This window comes from Salarias fasciatus, chromosome 1 (genome assembly GCF_902148845.1).
Source record: "Salarias fasciatus chromosome 1, fSalaFa1.1, whole genome shotgun sequence".
NCBI classification, from domain to species: Eukaryota; Metazoa; Chordata; class Actinopteri; order Blenniiformes; family Blenniidae; genus Salarias; species Salarias fasciatus.
In genome coordinates, this window is record NC_043745.1 from 33,257,773 (window position 1) to 33,275,291 (window position 17,519).

Genomic DNA, 17,519 nt, shown 5'->3' on the forward strand with positions numbered 1-17,519 from the left:
GTTGATAAGACAGTGAGTATACATTTCTTGCTCTTTCAATGTTTAAAGATATCATCAGGCTGTTTTGCTTTCATCCTTTTGTTGGTGTGGATGGCCTATTGAGAACCCCTCTCAACACGTTCATCAATCTTCCATACTTTAAACAATACCTCGTGTGTGTGGGTTTCCTCTGGGTACTCCGGTTTCCTACTACAGTCCAAAAACATGCATGTGAAGTTAACTGGTGACCCTAAATTACCCATACGTGTGAATGTGATAGTGAGTGGTTATTTGTCATTGTGTTTTTCCCTGTGATGAACTGACCGCCTGTCCAGGGATACACTGCCCTTGTCCATAATGAACTGGGATTGGCTCCAACAACACCACAGACCTGAACAGGAAAAATCAACATAGAAGATGAGTGATGGAAAATGACAAAAAAAAATGTTTATGTATGCACAGTAAAACTATATATATTACTGTATCTTAATGGTCCGTGTTATTTCATTTATAAACGTGTTTTTAGGCCCATGACGTTTCATTTAATAGAAAATGTGAAAAATGGCTCATTTATAGTTTCTGTGTCGCTCTTTTTTTTAAGCCTTATAGCCCTCGGCGGCTTCCGTTCCAGGTGACTCCCATTAGCAGGGTGACAGCAGCTCGTACGACTGCGGCTCGGAGAGGAACGTAGCGAGCTGACGCACAGCAACGTCCTGACGCAGTTCACGGAGGGTCCGGGCGGCGAGGGTCCGGGCTGGTCCGGGCAGGGAGGGACGCATCTCGTGAGGGGCGCAGCCAGCGAGCTGACGCAGCGGCGTCCTGACGCAGCAGCGTCCAGCTTCAGTTCACGGAGGGTCCGCTCGGTTAGAGCTGGGTGTGAGTCACTCCGAGCCTTTACTGATCTTTATTTACAATGAAGAAATTAAAAAGGCCTCCATCCTGACGTCCACGCTGTGGTCAATGACAGTCTGTCGCGGCGTCGGTGACTGACATGGATGCTAGTGACATTAAGGTACAGTTTTTATGGCATTTTTCTGTTGTTGTTGGGGTCCTGCTAACCCTTTAGCTGTTTGGAGATGGGATACGTACGTTCTAGTTTTAAGGCCCGGAAAGGCTTTCTTTGTTATTGCAGTTAGCAAAAGCAGAGCTACTTGTTGAATAAAGCGAGCTGTATATGTTATTAGTCATTACTGACGCCGTTTGCTGGTTTTAGCTGTTAACCTAAATCAGCTAGCAGGCTAACATTTCACCAGCTAACGGTAACCAAAGCTGATTATCATCGACAGCGCACATTGCCTCTCTGCTCCTCTGACTTGTGAGCATGAGTGTGAGATCATTTTTCGACGTGGTTTACATTTATTCGTGTGACAGTGCTCCCAAAGCATGGTTAATGGTTAGCTTGGCTAACCAGCTGAAGCTAGCGTTCAGCTGTCATTTGACGGCGCTTGTGGTTTTCAATCAGAGGATTGGGGTTAGCTCTGTTTTCCATGTGCTGGGTTTACTTTCTCAATCAGACCTGATGGGTGAAGAAAAAAAAAAGAAAGGTTTGAGTTGGCTGGAATGTGTGCATGTGTGTTGTTGTCGGGAGAGGCTGGGAGGGTGTTTGTAGCTCATCTGGTTCTGCTGCATGTATGTCATTCCTCTGACGCTCTTAGACATGTAGAAAGTTTAGTTTGGTTTGGTTGACTTTGGTATCCCGAGGCCCTTTTTTCAGTTCATCCTCTTACACAACGCAGTGATTGTTGTTTTCGGGACGACACCACGATGATCTCACTCAAAATATGTAAGTTAGAACTGTATTTATCCTTATTTACGTAAAACGTGTTAAAGCAGGTTGTTTCTGCATTTACAAAACTACTACATGATGATTATCTTTATTCGGGACTAGTCTGTGTGTGTTCTACTTTTTGGATTATATATAGTATCTCCAATTGCTTTTTGGTTTCAATAGATTAATGTGATGATGTTCTTTTGTGTTCATCTGTTTTTTTTATGTCTGTTTTTGTTAAATGCTAAATTTGTAACGTTTTAACCTTTTTGTTTTTTAATTTTCCTTTTAATGCTTCATTTCCAAGTTCTTGGCATCATGAATTGCCTCAGCTCTCAGAAGCGCTGTTTAGATAAGCCTGCCTTGCCTTCCTTTGTAAATGGAGCTATTGGCACAGGGACGATCTGGGTACACCAGTACTTTTAACAGTGCTTAGTTTGCCACCACAGTCAGGAGCATAACAACTTGTTTTTTTTTCTTTTTTTCTCACAAATCAAAGAAACGTTCTCATTTTTCATTTAGACATAAAACTAAAAGGATCATAGATGTTCGATGAGGAAGTGGCAATCAGTGGTTTAATATTGTGGGAAAACGATGAACCACTATATGCTGACTGTCTTCATTATCAATCAATCAGTTGACTTCAAAATGTGAGGAATACATTTAGTTCAATGGCAACACTTAGTTTTTTAGTTCCTTCTCAATTTGATTTGATGTTTTGTCTTGTATCAGTACAGAATCTGAGAAAGCGTGTTTGCAGCTGATGTGGAAATAAATGCCAGCACAAACAGAGGCTTGTGAGATCAGTAGACCCTGGTCTAATCACTCTGGGTTCTGTCATCCCCAGCGGATGCACATCTGTGTCTGACCTCATTGCCTTTTTTCACAATCACAGCTATTCTCACTCAGTCTCATACAAATGCATAGAAAGACAAAGCCACACATGTTCAGATTCTCTTCTCTTTTTTTCAAATCAATGGATGAATCCTGATCAGCTCTGTCTTTTAGCAGCTGGATTTAATGCTGTGTGATAAGAGCGGTGAATTTCATCAACTGGGGTTCTTTTCATCTTGTGATGAGATTGTAGGGTTCACTATTGATGCTTTTCCAAAACATTTCCAATTTTTAAAAAGAGGTTATTGTTAATGTGATGAAATAATGCGCCAGTCTGCCAAGTTTAAAAAATTGCATCGCTTTTCTGTAATGCAAGTCCGAAAAATAAGAAAAAAGACGTTTTTCTTAGCACACTATCATTAGAAAATATATTTTAGCCAACTCTAGTGGGATTTCCCCACCTCTCTTCACAATTCAAGATTCGTCACAAGTGAACACAAAGCCTCCATGTTACAGCTTGCTGCATAATTAGCTTATCCTGTAGTACTGTCCCTACTTTATCCTCTCAAACTTAATCCTATAACAACACCCTATCAGCTATACTGTACCATTGTACGTGCTCAGACGAGCCGCTTTCGTCCTGAATGCTTGCAGCGGCAGCCCCGGCATGGTGGCTGCTGTTGCTGCGATTTGGCGCTCCTCTCTGAGCTGGCAGAGCAGACTCTGTTTAGATGGGATGTGATCTATAGATCACCTTAGAAGAAGTGAGAACCTCCCACAAACACCAGCAGTGGGAGACAATAGCTGCCTGTTTGACATCCAGTGGCCGCACTGATACTCTATTCATGCGTCCCGCACCACAGTTTCAGAGAAGTGAGGGGGCATCTTTGTACTCTGAACCCTGTAACCTCTACTCATCCTTTGCAGAGGAGAAGATCGAGCGAGACAGTGTCACGGAGTCAAATAAGGATGCGCACTGAAGGATTAAACTGTGTTGCTTTAGGACCAATATTGCTGAAAGAAAAGTCAGAGACGATGCTTTCAATGACCGACTATATACAACCATAACATGTTGAGTAGAATCACTTGAACTCAATTGTTGTTGATACAGTCTTTGAATGTATTTAATAATGTTATTACTTGTTTAATAAAAAGCAAGATGGAAGTCTGGTGAAAGTTAACATATTAATTTGGCCTTTACTATCAAATACAATGACCTTAGAAAAGACAACAGCAAATAAGGATTATTTATGTTAAAATGTAAATATCTGTTATTATTTACATGTAGTGTGATTTTTGTACAGTACACCATGGTGTTATTGAGTTTTGTTCAACATGTTAAAAGGTGTAATCACGAAGCAGATCTTTTACCCAAGCAGCTCCACGTCTTCAGACAGCATTTGTTTTTGAGTGGCTTATTGACTTTACTCTTGTCGTCCAAAGCCACAAAACGCATACAAATCTTATCTCCAGTCTGTCTTTGGTCTTTTCTTTCATTCCCTGCACCGTAGAAACTCGTCTATTGACTTGTTTTTGCACCACAAATTCGTTGACCTGTAAAACGTAAAAGTGGGCCTCAGGACCATTTTTTATGTTGCTTGCCCTTTATATCTTAGGACAAAATCATTCATTAGAGAATTAGAGATGATGTTGGACTGCAGTTGAAAATGATATGACAATGACCTAAATCTACAGATATTTGTTCTTGTAACAGTGAAATCTTTTTTTTTCCCCATTTAAAAACAGTGGATGACTGCAGGACCAAACTACCACTCTCCCATCGTCTTCTGAACAAACCATTAGTTTGTCTTAAAACAAAGAATGTGAAGCTAATGTTTGCACCAATGTGCTTCATGCATCTTGGAGGGAATAAAGCAAGAGCCTCTCAATATTCGCTTTGAATTGGAGGTTATTTTCACCGTGAGAATTAATAATTGCAACATAAATGCCCCTCAGAAATGTCATCATATTTTGAGTGACAGATGTTCCTCTCAGTGGAAAAGATTTATATTTCTGCATTTATGTCTCTGTTTTTAATGTACTTTACTTGTATGTATGTTTCTTTACGACACTTGTATGGTGCTTTTTACGCTGCTTGAGCAGAGCCCAAAGCGGTTTACACCATCAGTCACATTCACCCATTCACACAGCAGTGGAGGTGTCTGCTATGCAAGGCGCTCAATCCATCCTGGGTGCAGTTTGGGGTTCAGTGTCTTTCTCAAGTGCAGTTTGACATGTGGACAAGGAGATGGGGCATTGATCCAACAACCTTCTGATTGCAAGATGACCACTCTACCAGCCGAGCGACAGTCGACTTACACATTTTGTTCATCATATTTGAATTCTAAATTTGTTTTCTAAGTACTGTTTTCTAGTGCTTTTTAATTGATTGTTGTTGAGGCTAAAGACTATAAATCTAGCAATGTAACATTGCACAATGCTGAGGTGTGACGTAGTTGACCTGTCTGTCGGTGCACTATGTACAGCAACACTCTCCTGTGTTCTCGGGTTCAAAACTTGAGTCACAATTATGGCTGTCTCAGACAAAATATAAATAACTAACTGCTGCTACAGGCACTAGCAACTAATAGAAACGCAGCAGAAAATGGCACAATGATCAAAACAAAACTTTTAAAATTCCCCTGGAGGTCAACGACTGGAGCACATCCAGTTTTTCTTTGTATTTCCTTACTGAAGCTTTCTCTGGACATTAAAGCAACAACACGGTTCTTTGTTACCTCTGTTTTATGTATTTCCTGAGGTCACTGGCAGTTTCATTTATTGACCTACACAATAACTGTTAGTCTTGCATATTGTAACACATTGCAGCAGTTCTCTCCTTTAGAGAGGAGTGACATTGTTTACTGTCATACTCGAGTTTGATTATTCTATGTTACAAAGTGTATCAGTGATCTTCTAAAAGATCTGAGAACCAGTACTCTAATACAGTTTGCAAACAGACTAGTTCATTCCAAAGTCATTTTTTAAGAATGTAAATGTTTTTCCATGACTGAATTGTTATAACTTTTTATTTCCACTTTACAACTTTCTCATTTGATAGGTGTGGGTGGCAATAATAATAAAATGTTCCGGTGTGTCATTTAGATGCTGTTATGGAAATAGTGAACACTGAACTTGATGGGGGAGCGCTGAGAAGTTGACGTCTGGCAGTTTGACAAACAGATATGCGTTGCTGGGGGCCGACCTCCTCCTCTCCCTCCAGTCGATCACGTCCCCAGTAATTGGCAGCCGTTGCTCACAGCGTGACAGTAATGGTTGTTCTCTTGTCTCTGCACAGGATGTGAAGCTTTCACCTGAAGTGGAACCGTTCATCCCACAGAAGAGAGGTCTTGAAGGATCCCTTGTTAGCATGAGTCTTTCTGGCGAGGCGGGTGGAGGAGGAGGAGGCGGTGGAGGCCTAGGAGGAGGCGGTGGAGGGGTGGAGACCACTCCCATACCCAGCTACCTCATCACCTGCTACCCTTTCGTTCAAGAGAACCAACCCAACAGGTACTTTCACTGTGGCACACTGAGTAGACATCGGGGAAAAAAAATTAAACTTTTTAAATTAGCAGCTGCAAACTGATCTCAAGAGAAAAAAATCCGCTCTCCTCTAAACTATTGACTGCTCTTTCTATTTTCACATCTCTTAATCTCACAATAAATGTGATTACATTGAAAGAACATTTTACCTCCAATGTTTTCTTTCACGCAATAACACCAGATCTTCTAAACAGAGCATTGTCCGGTCCTTTCGATTTGCTTTGTCTTGTAAGACTGCTCAATTATGAATGGAAACCTCCCCACTTGTTGAGAGTTTACATGAAACCACCGTCTGTGTTTCCAGTGGCTCTTTCTTTGTCCAGAGTGATCTTCTGTATCCTGCACACATCCGTTCCTTTGTTTCCTTCCCCACTATTTGAATGCAAGGAAGTGCCCGCTATAGTAGAGTGGCTGTGAAAATGTCATCTGGATCCTTATCAGGGTTTGTGCATACTACAGACACAGCCTGTGATAAAACAACCATCGTGCACATCACTGCACCATCGCAGATGTTCACCTCCCTCGAGGTCGTCTCTTTCCAAGGGAATCAAAGTGGTTACTGTTGTTTGATTTTTTTTTTTTTTTTTTTTTAAGAAGTGTAGTAAATAGTCTTGCAAACACTGTCATTTTGAATAGGAAGCACAAAGTTAGCAGTTTTGCTAGATTAATTTCTGTGTTAACTGCGTGTTAACCATCATTTTATGCTTTCATTAGAAAGAAATCTTGCGTTGTAATATCCTCCAAGAAAGGAGCGTTGTTTTGTTTTGGCAGGAAGTTTTGAACTGGACTTGAAGAGCCGACAATCCACAAATAATGCTGGCTTTTCTTTGTGTGCAAAGCGGAACTGACGAGATGACTCCACCTCTGTGCTGCTTCACAGGCAACATCCGATGTACAATGGAGGGGAGCTGCGCTGGCAGCAGCCAAACCCCACCCCTGGAGGTCCATACCTGGCCTACCCCATCCTGTCTTCCCCCCAGCCTCCCGTGTCCAATGACTACGCTTACTACCAGATAATGCCTGCCCCGTGCCCGCCCGTGATGGGCTTCTATCAGCCCTTCCCCGGCACGTATGCAGCAGGCCCAGTCCAAGCTGGAATGGTCAACCCTGTTTCAGCAGATGTTGGTGAAAGGCCTCTGGGGCCAGCCTATGGAATGGCCAGTCAGAGGGGCAGAGGCATGGTCCGGTCTAATGTTCTCCCTAAGGTACGGCGTATTCATGACTTCACTGTGGACTGCTTACACTCCGTGTTGTCTTATTATTCACTTCTTCCTCACTCATTCTGTTTATTGACCAGAGTATGCCATGTTTTCTTTCACCAGCAGCAACATTTAGGTGTGTGCCAGCCTCCCCGGGGTCGCAGGCCTCCAACCAGAAATGTAGCCGTGCAGAAGGAGGTGTGCGCGTTAGGGCCTGTCAAGACTGTCATGTTAGTGGATGCAGCGCAGCAGACGGGTAAGAAAACCGCAGCATATTTCTCCTGTCATTGGAGCTGCATACAAATAACTACTCACAAACTTACTTGACAAAAAAAAAATAAATCCATGTTTGAGCAGGACAGTCCTTGGTGACGATCTTGAGTCACATGTCTAAAATGAAAATACAGCTCTGCACATTCCAGACTTTATTGAAATTATCTGCTTCACTGAGAACGAGAATGCCGTGTCGGTGAAGTACGCACGCTGCCAGTAAAAGGTCTCCCAGGTTTCTGGTGATGATTCTTGTGCTGGGTATTTGAAAGAAGGTGGAATGCTGTGTTTCCAGTTAGAAGGGCTGACACGTGTCGCAGACGTGACGTCGGTAATGATATCTCTGTCTCAGGAAAACAGTGACTGTCGATTGCCAAGTTTACTTCAACGTACTTGAGGGTGTCATACACACTCAGCGAGTGTGCAAAAATGTATCTAAAGCATTTATTACCCCTTTATGGTTAACGGCGGCAGTTTTGTTTCATTTTATTAATGACTTGCTATTTCAGGTCTAACTGGGTTCTTTCTTGTCAGATTTCCCGGGAGAGATGTCAGGGCGGTGTGCTGCTGAGCGGGTTAGTCCCCTGCTGTGGAAGAACCGAACAAAGAGACGACGGGCCTCCCACCCAGCGGAAAACTACAACGAGCAAGGCGCCAGCGAGGCAGACATCGATAGCGATAGTGGCTACTGCAGCCCGAAACACAACCAGGCAGCTGGGGTCACACAACGGACAGCAGACAACACAGCAACACCTATGGTATGCTGCATTCCTACCATTACTTCTTTTAACACACGTGATGTATTGTAAAATCCAAACCCCTTGAGTGTTGAGTTTGGAGTTCATAAAAACAGCATTAAAAACGAGATGTATGCATTATTGTGATGTTTGAGTGACTCAGGACACGCAGTAGGGTTTAAAGGGGAGTGATTGAAATGATGCAGTCGGCAATGGAGCTGCAATGGTCTGATGTTTCTTCCACACAGGTTCTCTTGAACAAGCATTTTAACTCCGTGTTTTTTGTCTGCTTTACAGGGAGTAGAAGCTGGTGTCATGACAGGTACGTTTAGTTCACTATGCTTAACTTCATTATGTGTTTTTTTATAGTTGATATTCACCTTTTAATGTCTCACCAGTCATCAGAAGTCTTCCTCTTTTATGTGAGAATTATTATTTTTATCCAGCAGGAGGTTCCTGGGTAAATGTAGCCTCTCAGGCAACCTCAAAGTCCTGGGGAGACAGAAATGGCCAGTATCACAGAGCCGATCAGAGGAAGAATCCTGAACAGAGAAACTTCTCACAGGTAAAGTAGTTGGTCTGGCCTCCTTTCTTACAATTATCCCACCATTTTACAGTAGATGCACAGAAAAAGATAAAAAGTCTGAATTTGCATTGAAGATAATCTCAGATGAATAATATATTTGTGTAAGTATTTGGCCAAATATACTGTTGCACTTAATATAAAATAAAATAGTCATCTAGTAAGTATAGATTCATCATTGTGCCATTACACTTGTTGATAAACTGAACATCCTGAATATTAAGACAATATATTTTGTCAAAAAAAAAACTATTGACATTGCTGGCGGTAAGCTTTTTAGTGGAAGTTTGTCCCCAAGCAATGTCCTTACCCCTCAACTGCTCAGTTTGAACCAGGAAGGGCATGTGGCATAAAGCTTGTGCCAAATCAAAGAATGCAAACCACATAATCTGGCGTGATGAACCCAGAAGTTGGCAGCATAAGGGCATAGCTGACAAGAAGTAATGAGCTCCTCATATTTTGTGGTTTGTTTGCTTTTTTGAACGTGCCTTTAAACAGTATCCTGTGTGAGTCCTGTGTTCACCTTGCTCTTCAGGATTTCCACAGCGGCTATCCTGGACGTCTGCCTCCAAACCAGTCAGAGCGGTTGCAGCCCGCTGCCGTCGCCGTCACAAACCTCACTCCAGAGCCCCTCTACTTTGAGGTGAGACATGGCTTCCTGCTGAATTCCATTCCGAATTCATTCTCAGTGTAACACTGCTGTGCTTAGTATTGAAGTAATGTGTAATGCTAACATGCTTTCTGTCGGTTAGGATGAAGATGAGTTTCCAGAGCTCCCTACTGGAGGGGCAGTTCAACGCAACAATAAACCTGACTCTGCCCAGCCTCCAGCTCAGACACACACTCAACCCAAACTTCCCAAAAACTTGGTAAAGGAGTGCTTTGTCTTTACATAATGTGTTGAAAGGAAGTCTTTGTCATATAATGTGACGTAGAGCTCTGCAATGATCTGCGATGTTCTCTGGGGCAGCTGTCCCTTGAGTCGGTTATCGTTCAGTCACATTGTTCCTGTCTGTATGACGAAGTACCCTTGAAGCAAGACAATAAACTCCAAATCACTTCCTCTGTAATGGCAGCCATTGACATTGGTGTGATTGGCTTAATGTGATGAGGTTTGGGGACAGCTGAAGCTGAGGAAACAGATTACATAACGCAATGATACTAATATAAAATCCGTCAGTGATGGGTAATTAAAATGGTATTGGGGAGTGATGATAAGAAAAGGGTGCAGATCTGATGCACTCATACCAAAATAATGTAGTGACAAAAAAAAAGCTTCCTTTGTCACATACATGTTGTTTTTTCAATTTTGTGTAGAATTTGTGTCATTTCATCAGCCTTACATCTTCAATCCTGTATCTTCATTTAAAAACACAGCTGGATAACCTCCCAGAAAACTCCCCCATCAACATCGTGCAGACTCCTATCCCCATCACCACCTCTGTTCCCAAGAGGGCCAAAAGCCAGAGGAAGAAGGCTCTGGCTGCTGCTTTGGCCACTGCACAGGAGTACTCGGAAATCAGCATGGAGCAGAAGAAATTACAGGTATTAAAACGCTACTGTCTGACCCATTATTGCCTCTGTTGTTGTTAGGTTTTCTTTTCTTGTTTTTGCCGGTGTGACCTTGTTTGCCTCTCCCCGTGGTCTGACAGGAAGCATTTACCAAAGCTGCAGGGAAAAAGAGTAAAACCTCTGTGGAGCTGGACCTGGGAGACATGCTGGCAGCTTTGGAGAAGCAACAACAGGCTATGAAGGCCAGGCAACTCACCAATACCAAGCCGCTGTCTTTCACAGGTATTCTTTACTTTCAGTTAGACATTTGTTGAAAACGCATTTAGCTGTTTATGTCTTTAAGAGTGATGTCTTTAAGGCCAGCATGAAGGGTCAAATCAACAATAATTTGAGTGTCTTAAAAATGCATAAAAGAAAACCTGAAATTGTTTATTGAATCTTCGGTTACGAAGGTGTTAATTCAGTTTAATGTTCAGTTTTTCCTCCATGAATCCATCTAACACAAACATGTCGTGGTGTTGTCTTTCTCCCCAGTTGGAACAACCACTCCATTCCACAGCTCAGGCTCCACCAGCACGATGAAGGCTCATCAGCAGCAATACTCAGCCCCACACAACACCCTGGACTCCACGGCACCCCGTATGAAGAGGGGCAAGGAGAGGGAGATCCCCAAAGTCAAGCGACCAACAGCCCTGAAGAAGGTTTGTAATTTCATGCTTCTGGTTTCATAAAACTTTTTTTGCAGAAATGCTCGTCTCAAAGAAAACTTCATATAAATGACCCAGACCATTATCCAGCTTCTTCACAATTCTCTGCTTGTTTGTTTTCCCACTCTCCATATGAAAAGATTATTTTAAAAGAACGGGAAGGAAAGAAGGGGAAACCAAGTGTAGAACAAGAGACACCAGGCCATGAGGAGCCCGGGGATGAGTGTCTGAACTTCACTGATGAGCTTTCTCGAGAGCCCGTGTCCCAAGAAGGTGAAGGGAGCTCATCTCTGACAGAAATCCTTACACTTGTGACGGTGTGTTTGTATCCACTGTGCAGTTTGAGTTTATTTCTGGTATGTGTTTTTTATTGTCACAGAGAACGGTCTGAGCATGCCCAGCGATGCGTCCCTGTCCCCGGCCAGTCAGGCCTCTCCGTACAGCATCACCCCGGTTTCCCAGGGCTCCCCTGCCAGCTCTGGCATCGGGAGCCCCATGGCTTCCAACGCCATCACGAAGATCCACAGCCGACGTTTCAGAGAGTGAGTGCACCCGCTAACTCCTCACCGAGCGACAAACAGAATGCCGAACGGAGCAGGAACCCCGGCTTTAGGAATGTCTGAGAAATGCACAACGTGGTGACCAAAACAATGGTTAGAAAAGCAAATGCTTGGCCCACTCCGCCGTCACAGAGCCTCGGCTGTGAGAAGCCCCCTCTGGAAGTAAGCGGGTGTTTTTAGGGTGGAACTGTACAATAAAGAATTGTAAAGTATGGCACAGATGTCTAGCGCATTGTCCATTCTCAGCAAAAATGGACGCCAGTTGTGACAAACACAGCTTTGTCCCTCTGTGTCCTCCGCTGTGGGCCTATTGTCCCGGCCCACCCTGCTCTAACAGATTTTGCATTTGAAGCTTCCAAAAGGCCTCTGTAGCCAAGCTCCTCCTCTCAACTCAGACTGTCGGGACACTTTTTCCCTCACACCGTCTGATATTTCATCTAAGTATGCAAAGCTGCAGCCAGGTTTCAGGTGAACGATGATGCCGACGTGTAAAAGCACAAGCAGGGCAAGCATGCAACTGGAGAACTTGGCATGAATTGTTTCATAAATTGTGAATGAAAGTAATTTATGAATGACAAATACTGAAGCCTGTGTGGCTTCACAGAGCCATTTTCATCAAACCGCCATTTTTTTTTTTTTTTTTGTAAAAGGTCTAAAATACCCTCACCTTTTAGGTCAACACCAGCAGACCGGTGAATTTGCAACAATTTGCTGAAGTTCAGTCTGAGGATTTTTATTTTTTTAGATCTAGAATTTCAAAAAGCAAATTGTCAGTGCTTTTGCCTCCATTTCCAGGTTAAATTCAAATATATGGCACTCATTAGTGCTGTGTGGTTTTGATGGCACTAAAATAGACACATTGCCTCCAAATGGAAAAAAAATTAATATTTTGTACAGAAAAAAATGCCACAAAATATATTTTTATAGAAAAATAAATATATATTTCCACATATATTTGAACATCTGTAACTTAAATTTTTGGTCCCTGTTGTGACTCTTTCCTCATTTACAGGTACTGTAACCAGGTGCTGAGTAAGGAGATCGATGAGAGCGTGACACTGCTGTTGCAGGAGCTGGTTCGTTTCCAGGAGCGGGTCTACCAGAAGGATCCCACAAAAGCCAAATCCAAACGCCGCCTGGTCATGGGCCTGCGGGAGGTCACCAAACACATGAAGCTGCATAAGATCAAGTGTGTCATCATCTCTCCCAACTGTGAGAAGATCCAGGCCAAAGGTGAATGTGGGAGTTTATCCTGTTATCAGCATCCAGAGATGTGAGCAGCTCAGGCAGGATCTGGAGTTGTAGTGAAGAATGGAAGTCACACCAGCTTGTCAAAATAAGCGTATTTGTAGTAACATGCCGTAAAAAATCATTACCTTCCTGTAACGAAACACGTTTCTTTGATTGTTGAGCTTTTCTGTTTTCTGCACATTTTGATATAAAGCAAGAACTAAAATCACAGAAACTAGATGTTCATTACTCACATCTGAACAGCAAATAGACACAGAATTATAATTGTAACTTTTCCCTCAAGACCGACAACATGTTTATGCCGGACTGAATGAAAATTGATTTACCAACGACTAGAAACGTGACTCCAATTAACTCATTACATTTCTGCTGCTTGTTCTGCAAATAAGCAAATGTTTGAAAAGTCAGCATTTCACTTTATTAGATGCTTTGTTTCACTCAGCATAGACTTTGCTCTCTAACGTTCTTGTATGTGTGTTTGCTTAAATGTGAAACGTGCGAGTCTCTAATAGTTTCTTTGCTGCAGGTGGCCTCGATGAAGCTTTGTACAATGTGATCGCCATGGCAAGAGAGCAGGAGATCCCGTTTGTGTTCGCCTTGGGCAGAAAAGCCCTCGGACGCTGCGTCAACAAGCTCGTGCCCGTTAGCGTTGTGGGAATTTTCAACTACTCTGGAGCTGAGGTGAGGCGCTGCCACGCCACCTGATCTGGCTGATTTTATTACACTGCTGTTTTAACCCTTTAATGCTGGCATATCAGGATTTGGCGTGCGTTCTTGCCATAAGCATAACTCGTAAACGGAGAGGAGGGGTAGAGCTCTGCACTCTGTCTGTCTTTGAAGTGGACTTCGGACTCAATTTGAGCTTTTCTGTGCTTCAGTATCTGTCAGTTCAGGAAAAAGGAGCAAGACAGAGCGGATGAGAGTGGCCTTTGAAGCTCCTGGTCATCCCACATTGCGTTCTGTTTCAGTTTGAATGAAACGATGAATCCATCTTTCTCCTTCAGGGACTCTTCAATCGACTGGTGTCCCTGACGGAGGAGGCGAGGAAGGCCTACAAGGACATGGTGTCAGCTCTGGAGCAGGAGCAGGCCGAGGAGGCCGTGAAAAACGACAAGAAAGTCCCCCATCACATGGGACACTCCCGGAACCCGTCCGCTGCTTCAGCCATCTCCTTCTGCTCCATCTTCTCTGAGCCCATCTCAGAGGTCAATGAGAAGGAGTATGGTGAGCGCGCTGCTCTTTATTTTAACCTGTGTTCTTAGTGACGTTTATTCAATCCAAATCACACATCAACACCCAAAAAAAAAACAAAACCCCAAGAACTACTAATTTTTTCTTTTTCATGTTACACTTCAGTTGTTTTGCACAACATCTGAAACAGTAAAAACGGTGTTTTGATAGGAAATGGTTGATACACTTTTGTTCTGTGGCAGCCTTCAAAAACTTCAAGACAAAAAAGCATCAACTGAAGCCAGATACTAACATCAAACTGTCAGTAAAAAATGTGATTTAACAAAATGCGTTGACACATTAACGCCGTGTTTCTCTTTCAGAGACGAACTGGAGAAGTATGATGGATAATTCCGACGCCCTGGAGCCTGTCGAGGCCGAACCAAGTCGGCCCGCACCTCCTGCAGCCGCTCAGAGGGACTCGGAGGCTCCGGCGGCCTCGTCCAGCTCCGCCCCGCCCGGCCCCACTGCCCCCCAGCCCAGAGCAGGACCCCCCGCACAGGGGGAGAAGGAGGAGGTGCGAGCGGACGACAAGCTGGAGCTGGCCTCCCAGCAGAGCACCGAGACCGCCTCGCTGGACGGCAGCTGCAGGGGGCCGCTCAACTCCTCCATCACCTCCACCACCTCCACTCTGGTCCCGGGGATGCTGGAGGAGGCTGAGGAGGAAGAGGAGGAGGAGGAGGACTACACTCCCGAGCCCATTTCTGTGGAGGTGCGCACCCTGAACAGCCGCATTGAATCATGGGTGACTAAGACCTTGGAAAACTTGCAGCTGGGAAAGAGCCAAGAGAGCACAGAGGAGGAGGAGGAGGAGGAAGAGGATGAGGAGGAGGACGAGGAAGAGGAGCGAGGACAGAGCGAGGAGGAAGATGACCTGGATTCAGCAGATGCGGCAGAGACCAGGTCAGAAGTCTCAGAACAAGCGGAGGCCAAGAAGCTGGTCGGGTGAAGTCCGCTCTCCGTTCATTCCCTCCGTCACTCCCACTCATCGTCGTCACGGCGACCAGCAGCCTTTCGTCTCTAATCCCTGGCACCAGACATAATCTCAGGTATCCACCAACTGACCAACGCTCACACACACAGACACACACACACACACACACACACACACACACACACCACCTCCAGCACGTCACAGAGGAACCGACCAACTCACACACACACACCAGACAACTGCTAGCATGGTGTGAGGGATAGAAACTAGCAGCGACAGAGGAAAACCTTCACCTCCTGATTCACGTCGACGCCCATTACCTGCAACACTTGAATTCAGAGGGAAACTAGATGTATTTTTCTCCTCTGAACCTGAACTCTTTGAGAGTCTACAACGTTTTGTGGGAGCAAGTGATGAGCGTGACAAAAAAATTAAATAAATAAAGGAAAGACAACCCAGGAGTTACCGTGTGGCTCCAGTGGAGGAGGAAGGTCCCATCGTACTTCAGTCAGAGCGCCGAAGGTTTACAGCTCTGCAAAGCATTTGTGTGTTTTTACAGGAACATGGTTTGCATTTATTTTTGCTGTGTGTTTGTTGGCTTTATCCTTGTAAATAACGAGTGTGTGTGTGTGTGTGTGTGTATGAAATTTCACCTCGCTGTTCTTCATGAAAAAGGAGAGTTTTTTGTTTATAACTTCTTTCCTCACAGAATAATAAAGTGTCGGGGGTCTCCGCACCGAAACCACTCCCTCCACTAAGTCTTCAGAAAGTGTTTCTTTTTTTTTTTTTTTTTTTTTAAATGTTGAAATAATGTGTGTCTCATTCTGTATTCAGATTCAAATGATTTAACTTCTAAGAAGCAGAACAAGCTTTGTGAATATAACCTTTGTCTAGGTGGTTCTCCTTCACTATGTAATGGTTTGTCATATTGATCTTGCCTCGTGTGAAACTGTTTAGGGTTGTTTTGTTTCCTCTCTCTGAATCGACTTGTCCTGAGTTACCAGATGCTGTCTGTGCTTCATCAGAATCCTGCTCCTGTTCTGTTCTCTTCTGGTGGGGGGGGGGGAACCTCTGTTCTGCCTCTTACTAGGACTACAAGCATTAATCTTTATCGCCCCCACCGTCTCCATCTTTGTGGTGAATTATCAGAACTTAGCAGTGGAAGTGTCAGCACACGGCTCTGTGTTTGTAGTTTACATCACTATGAAATGAAGTGTAAAGCCCCAAGACGAGCCGGAGTTTACTGGTATTGATGAAGCGAGAAATCAGTCTTATGTGTTTGTTATTGAATCCTTGCGGGGCCCGTCTGGTCTGACAGGCGGATCACATTTAGACTCACCTCAGCTGATAGGCTGCCTCTGTGGGGCCGCGCGATCGCCGCCAGTCACCACAAAATCATGCACACACGCCCATGTAAATACAAGTGTACAAAAGAGATTTTGATTTTTCATTGTATTAAAAATAATCCTATTGTCCCTTTCTCAAAGCCATTTGATAGTTTAACATTCTCGCAGTTGGAATCAGATTTGATATTTGGTAGTGATTCATAGTGAGATTTCAGCCTGCGGATTGTCTTGCAGTGAGTACAACGCAGCGTGTCGGGCCGTTTGCAATGTGAAGCCCCACGGAGGGAGACGGCGGTGTCCCCGGCACCGCACATCACAGATCATGAAAGTATTACTGGCTTTGATAGAAGGTACGCTGTGTGTCGGCCTTTTGTTGCTACAACATCCATCAGTGTTCGCCGTATGTTCTTTGACAGAAAGTGTGATTTTTTTTTTTTTTGCACTATGTAAATACAGTACTGGTAAAGGTCTTGTTACTAATGTGAACTAAAAAAAACAAAAAAACGGTTCAATGAAGTAATTTTTATCAGCGTGTTCTTCGTCTTTATATGGATATTTAAGAGCGTCTCCTTCGGATTGTACATCACTAGCGACTATTGTTAGAGGCCGTTTCTCATAATCCTGTTCTCCCTCTTAACCTATATGAACTGATGATTAACATCATTAAAATGTTGTTTAAGTAAACTGATGTCTGGTTCTCTGCGTGTGCACTGATCAACAGACGGTCATCAGAAGTGATATTTGCAGTATTTTGCAGCCCAACTGCTCAAGCTTTATGTCACTCCGTGCTGGACGTCCTGATGCCACATAGTTAGAAAATATGCATATATATATATAAGTGCAACTTTAGAGGTCCGTTTGCTATGCCGCCCCCACAGTTGTGGCCTCTTGAGACTCTCTAGTGCCCCCTAATGCTGGGCCTCCATGCATGCTGGTGTAGATTCAGGCAAACATGACTCCGGCTCATGTAAAGTGAATGCTGGATGACATTGTTTTACATTAAATCGATCCCATTCTTTCTGTGCTTATTAGTTACAGTAAAAATATAGACATAAATACAGTACCT

The 17,519-nt window shown here is 43.7% G+C and overlaps 1 protein-coding gene and 1 long non-coding RNA gene across 5 annotated transcripts in view; both read left to right on the forward strand.

Moving 5' to 3' along the window:
- Positions 1–16,958, forward strand: part of LOC115385934 (uncharacterized) — a 28,520-nt gene extending 11,562 nt beyond the window's left edge. The window contains exon 2 of the long non-coding RNA XR_003931216.1: positions 15,257–16,958. This is a non-coding gene — a long non-coding RNA (uncharacterized LOC115385934). The remainder of the gene's footprint in view (positions 1–15,256) is intronic.
- On the forward strand, positions 678–16,958 carry secisbp2l (SECIS binding protein 2-like). 4 transcript variants are annotated; one of them, XM_030087989.1, is made up of 18 exons: positions 678–991; positions 5,880–6,091; positions 7,005–7,329; positions 7,447–7,579; positions 8,128–8,351; positions 8,628–8,652; positions 8,777–8,895; positions 9,449–9,556; positions 9,666–9,782; positions 10,291–10,458; positions 10,566–10,707; positions 10,960–11,126; positions 11,273–11,405; positions 11,512–11,674; positions 12,705–12,925; positions 13,470–13,624; positions 13,948–14,167; positions 14,497–16,958. In XM_030087989.1, the coding sequence occupies exons 1-18, from the start codon at positions 971–973 to the stop codon at positions 15,120–15,122; spliced, it is 3,279 nt and encodes a 1,092-aa protein (XP_029943849.1). In that variant the 5' UTR covers positions 678–970; the 3' UTR covers positions 15,123–16,958. The 4 variants fall into 4 exon arrangements, with proteins under 4 accessions (XP_029943849.1, XP_029943856.1, XP_029943866.1 ...); XM_030087996.1 differs by having other exon boundaries at positions 679–991; positions 8,780–8,895; XM_030088006.1 differs by having other exon boundaries at positions 679–991; positions 7,450–7,579.
- Positions 16,959–17,519: the final 561 nt, after the last annotated feature.

What these genes read in the sequence shown, in the direction of transcription:
- secisbp2l (XM_030087989.1), top strand. Translation starts at nt 971, where the DNA reads ATGGATGCTAGTGACATTAAG. An exon ending in GGTCTAATGTTCTCCCTAAG is followed by an intron (nt 7,330 to 7,446) that starts GTACGGCGTATT and finishes TTCTTTCACCAG; the next exon opens with CAGCAACATTTAGGTGTGTG. An exon ending in TGGAGCAGAAGAAATTACAG is followed by an intron (nt 10,459 to 10,565) that starts GTATTAAAACGC and finishes GTGGTCTGACAG; the next exon opens with GAAGCATTTACCAAAGCTGC.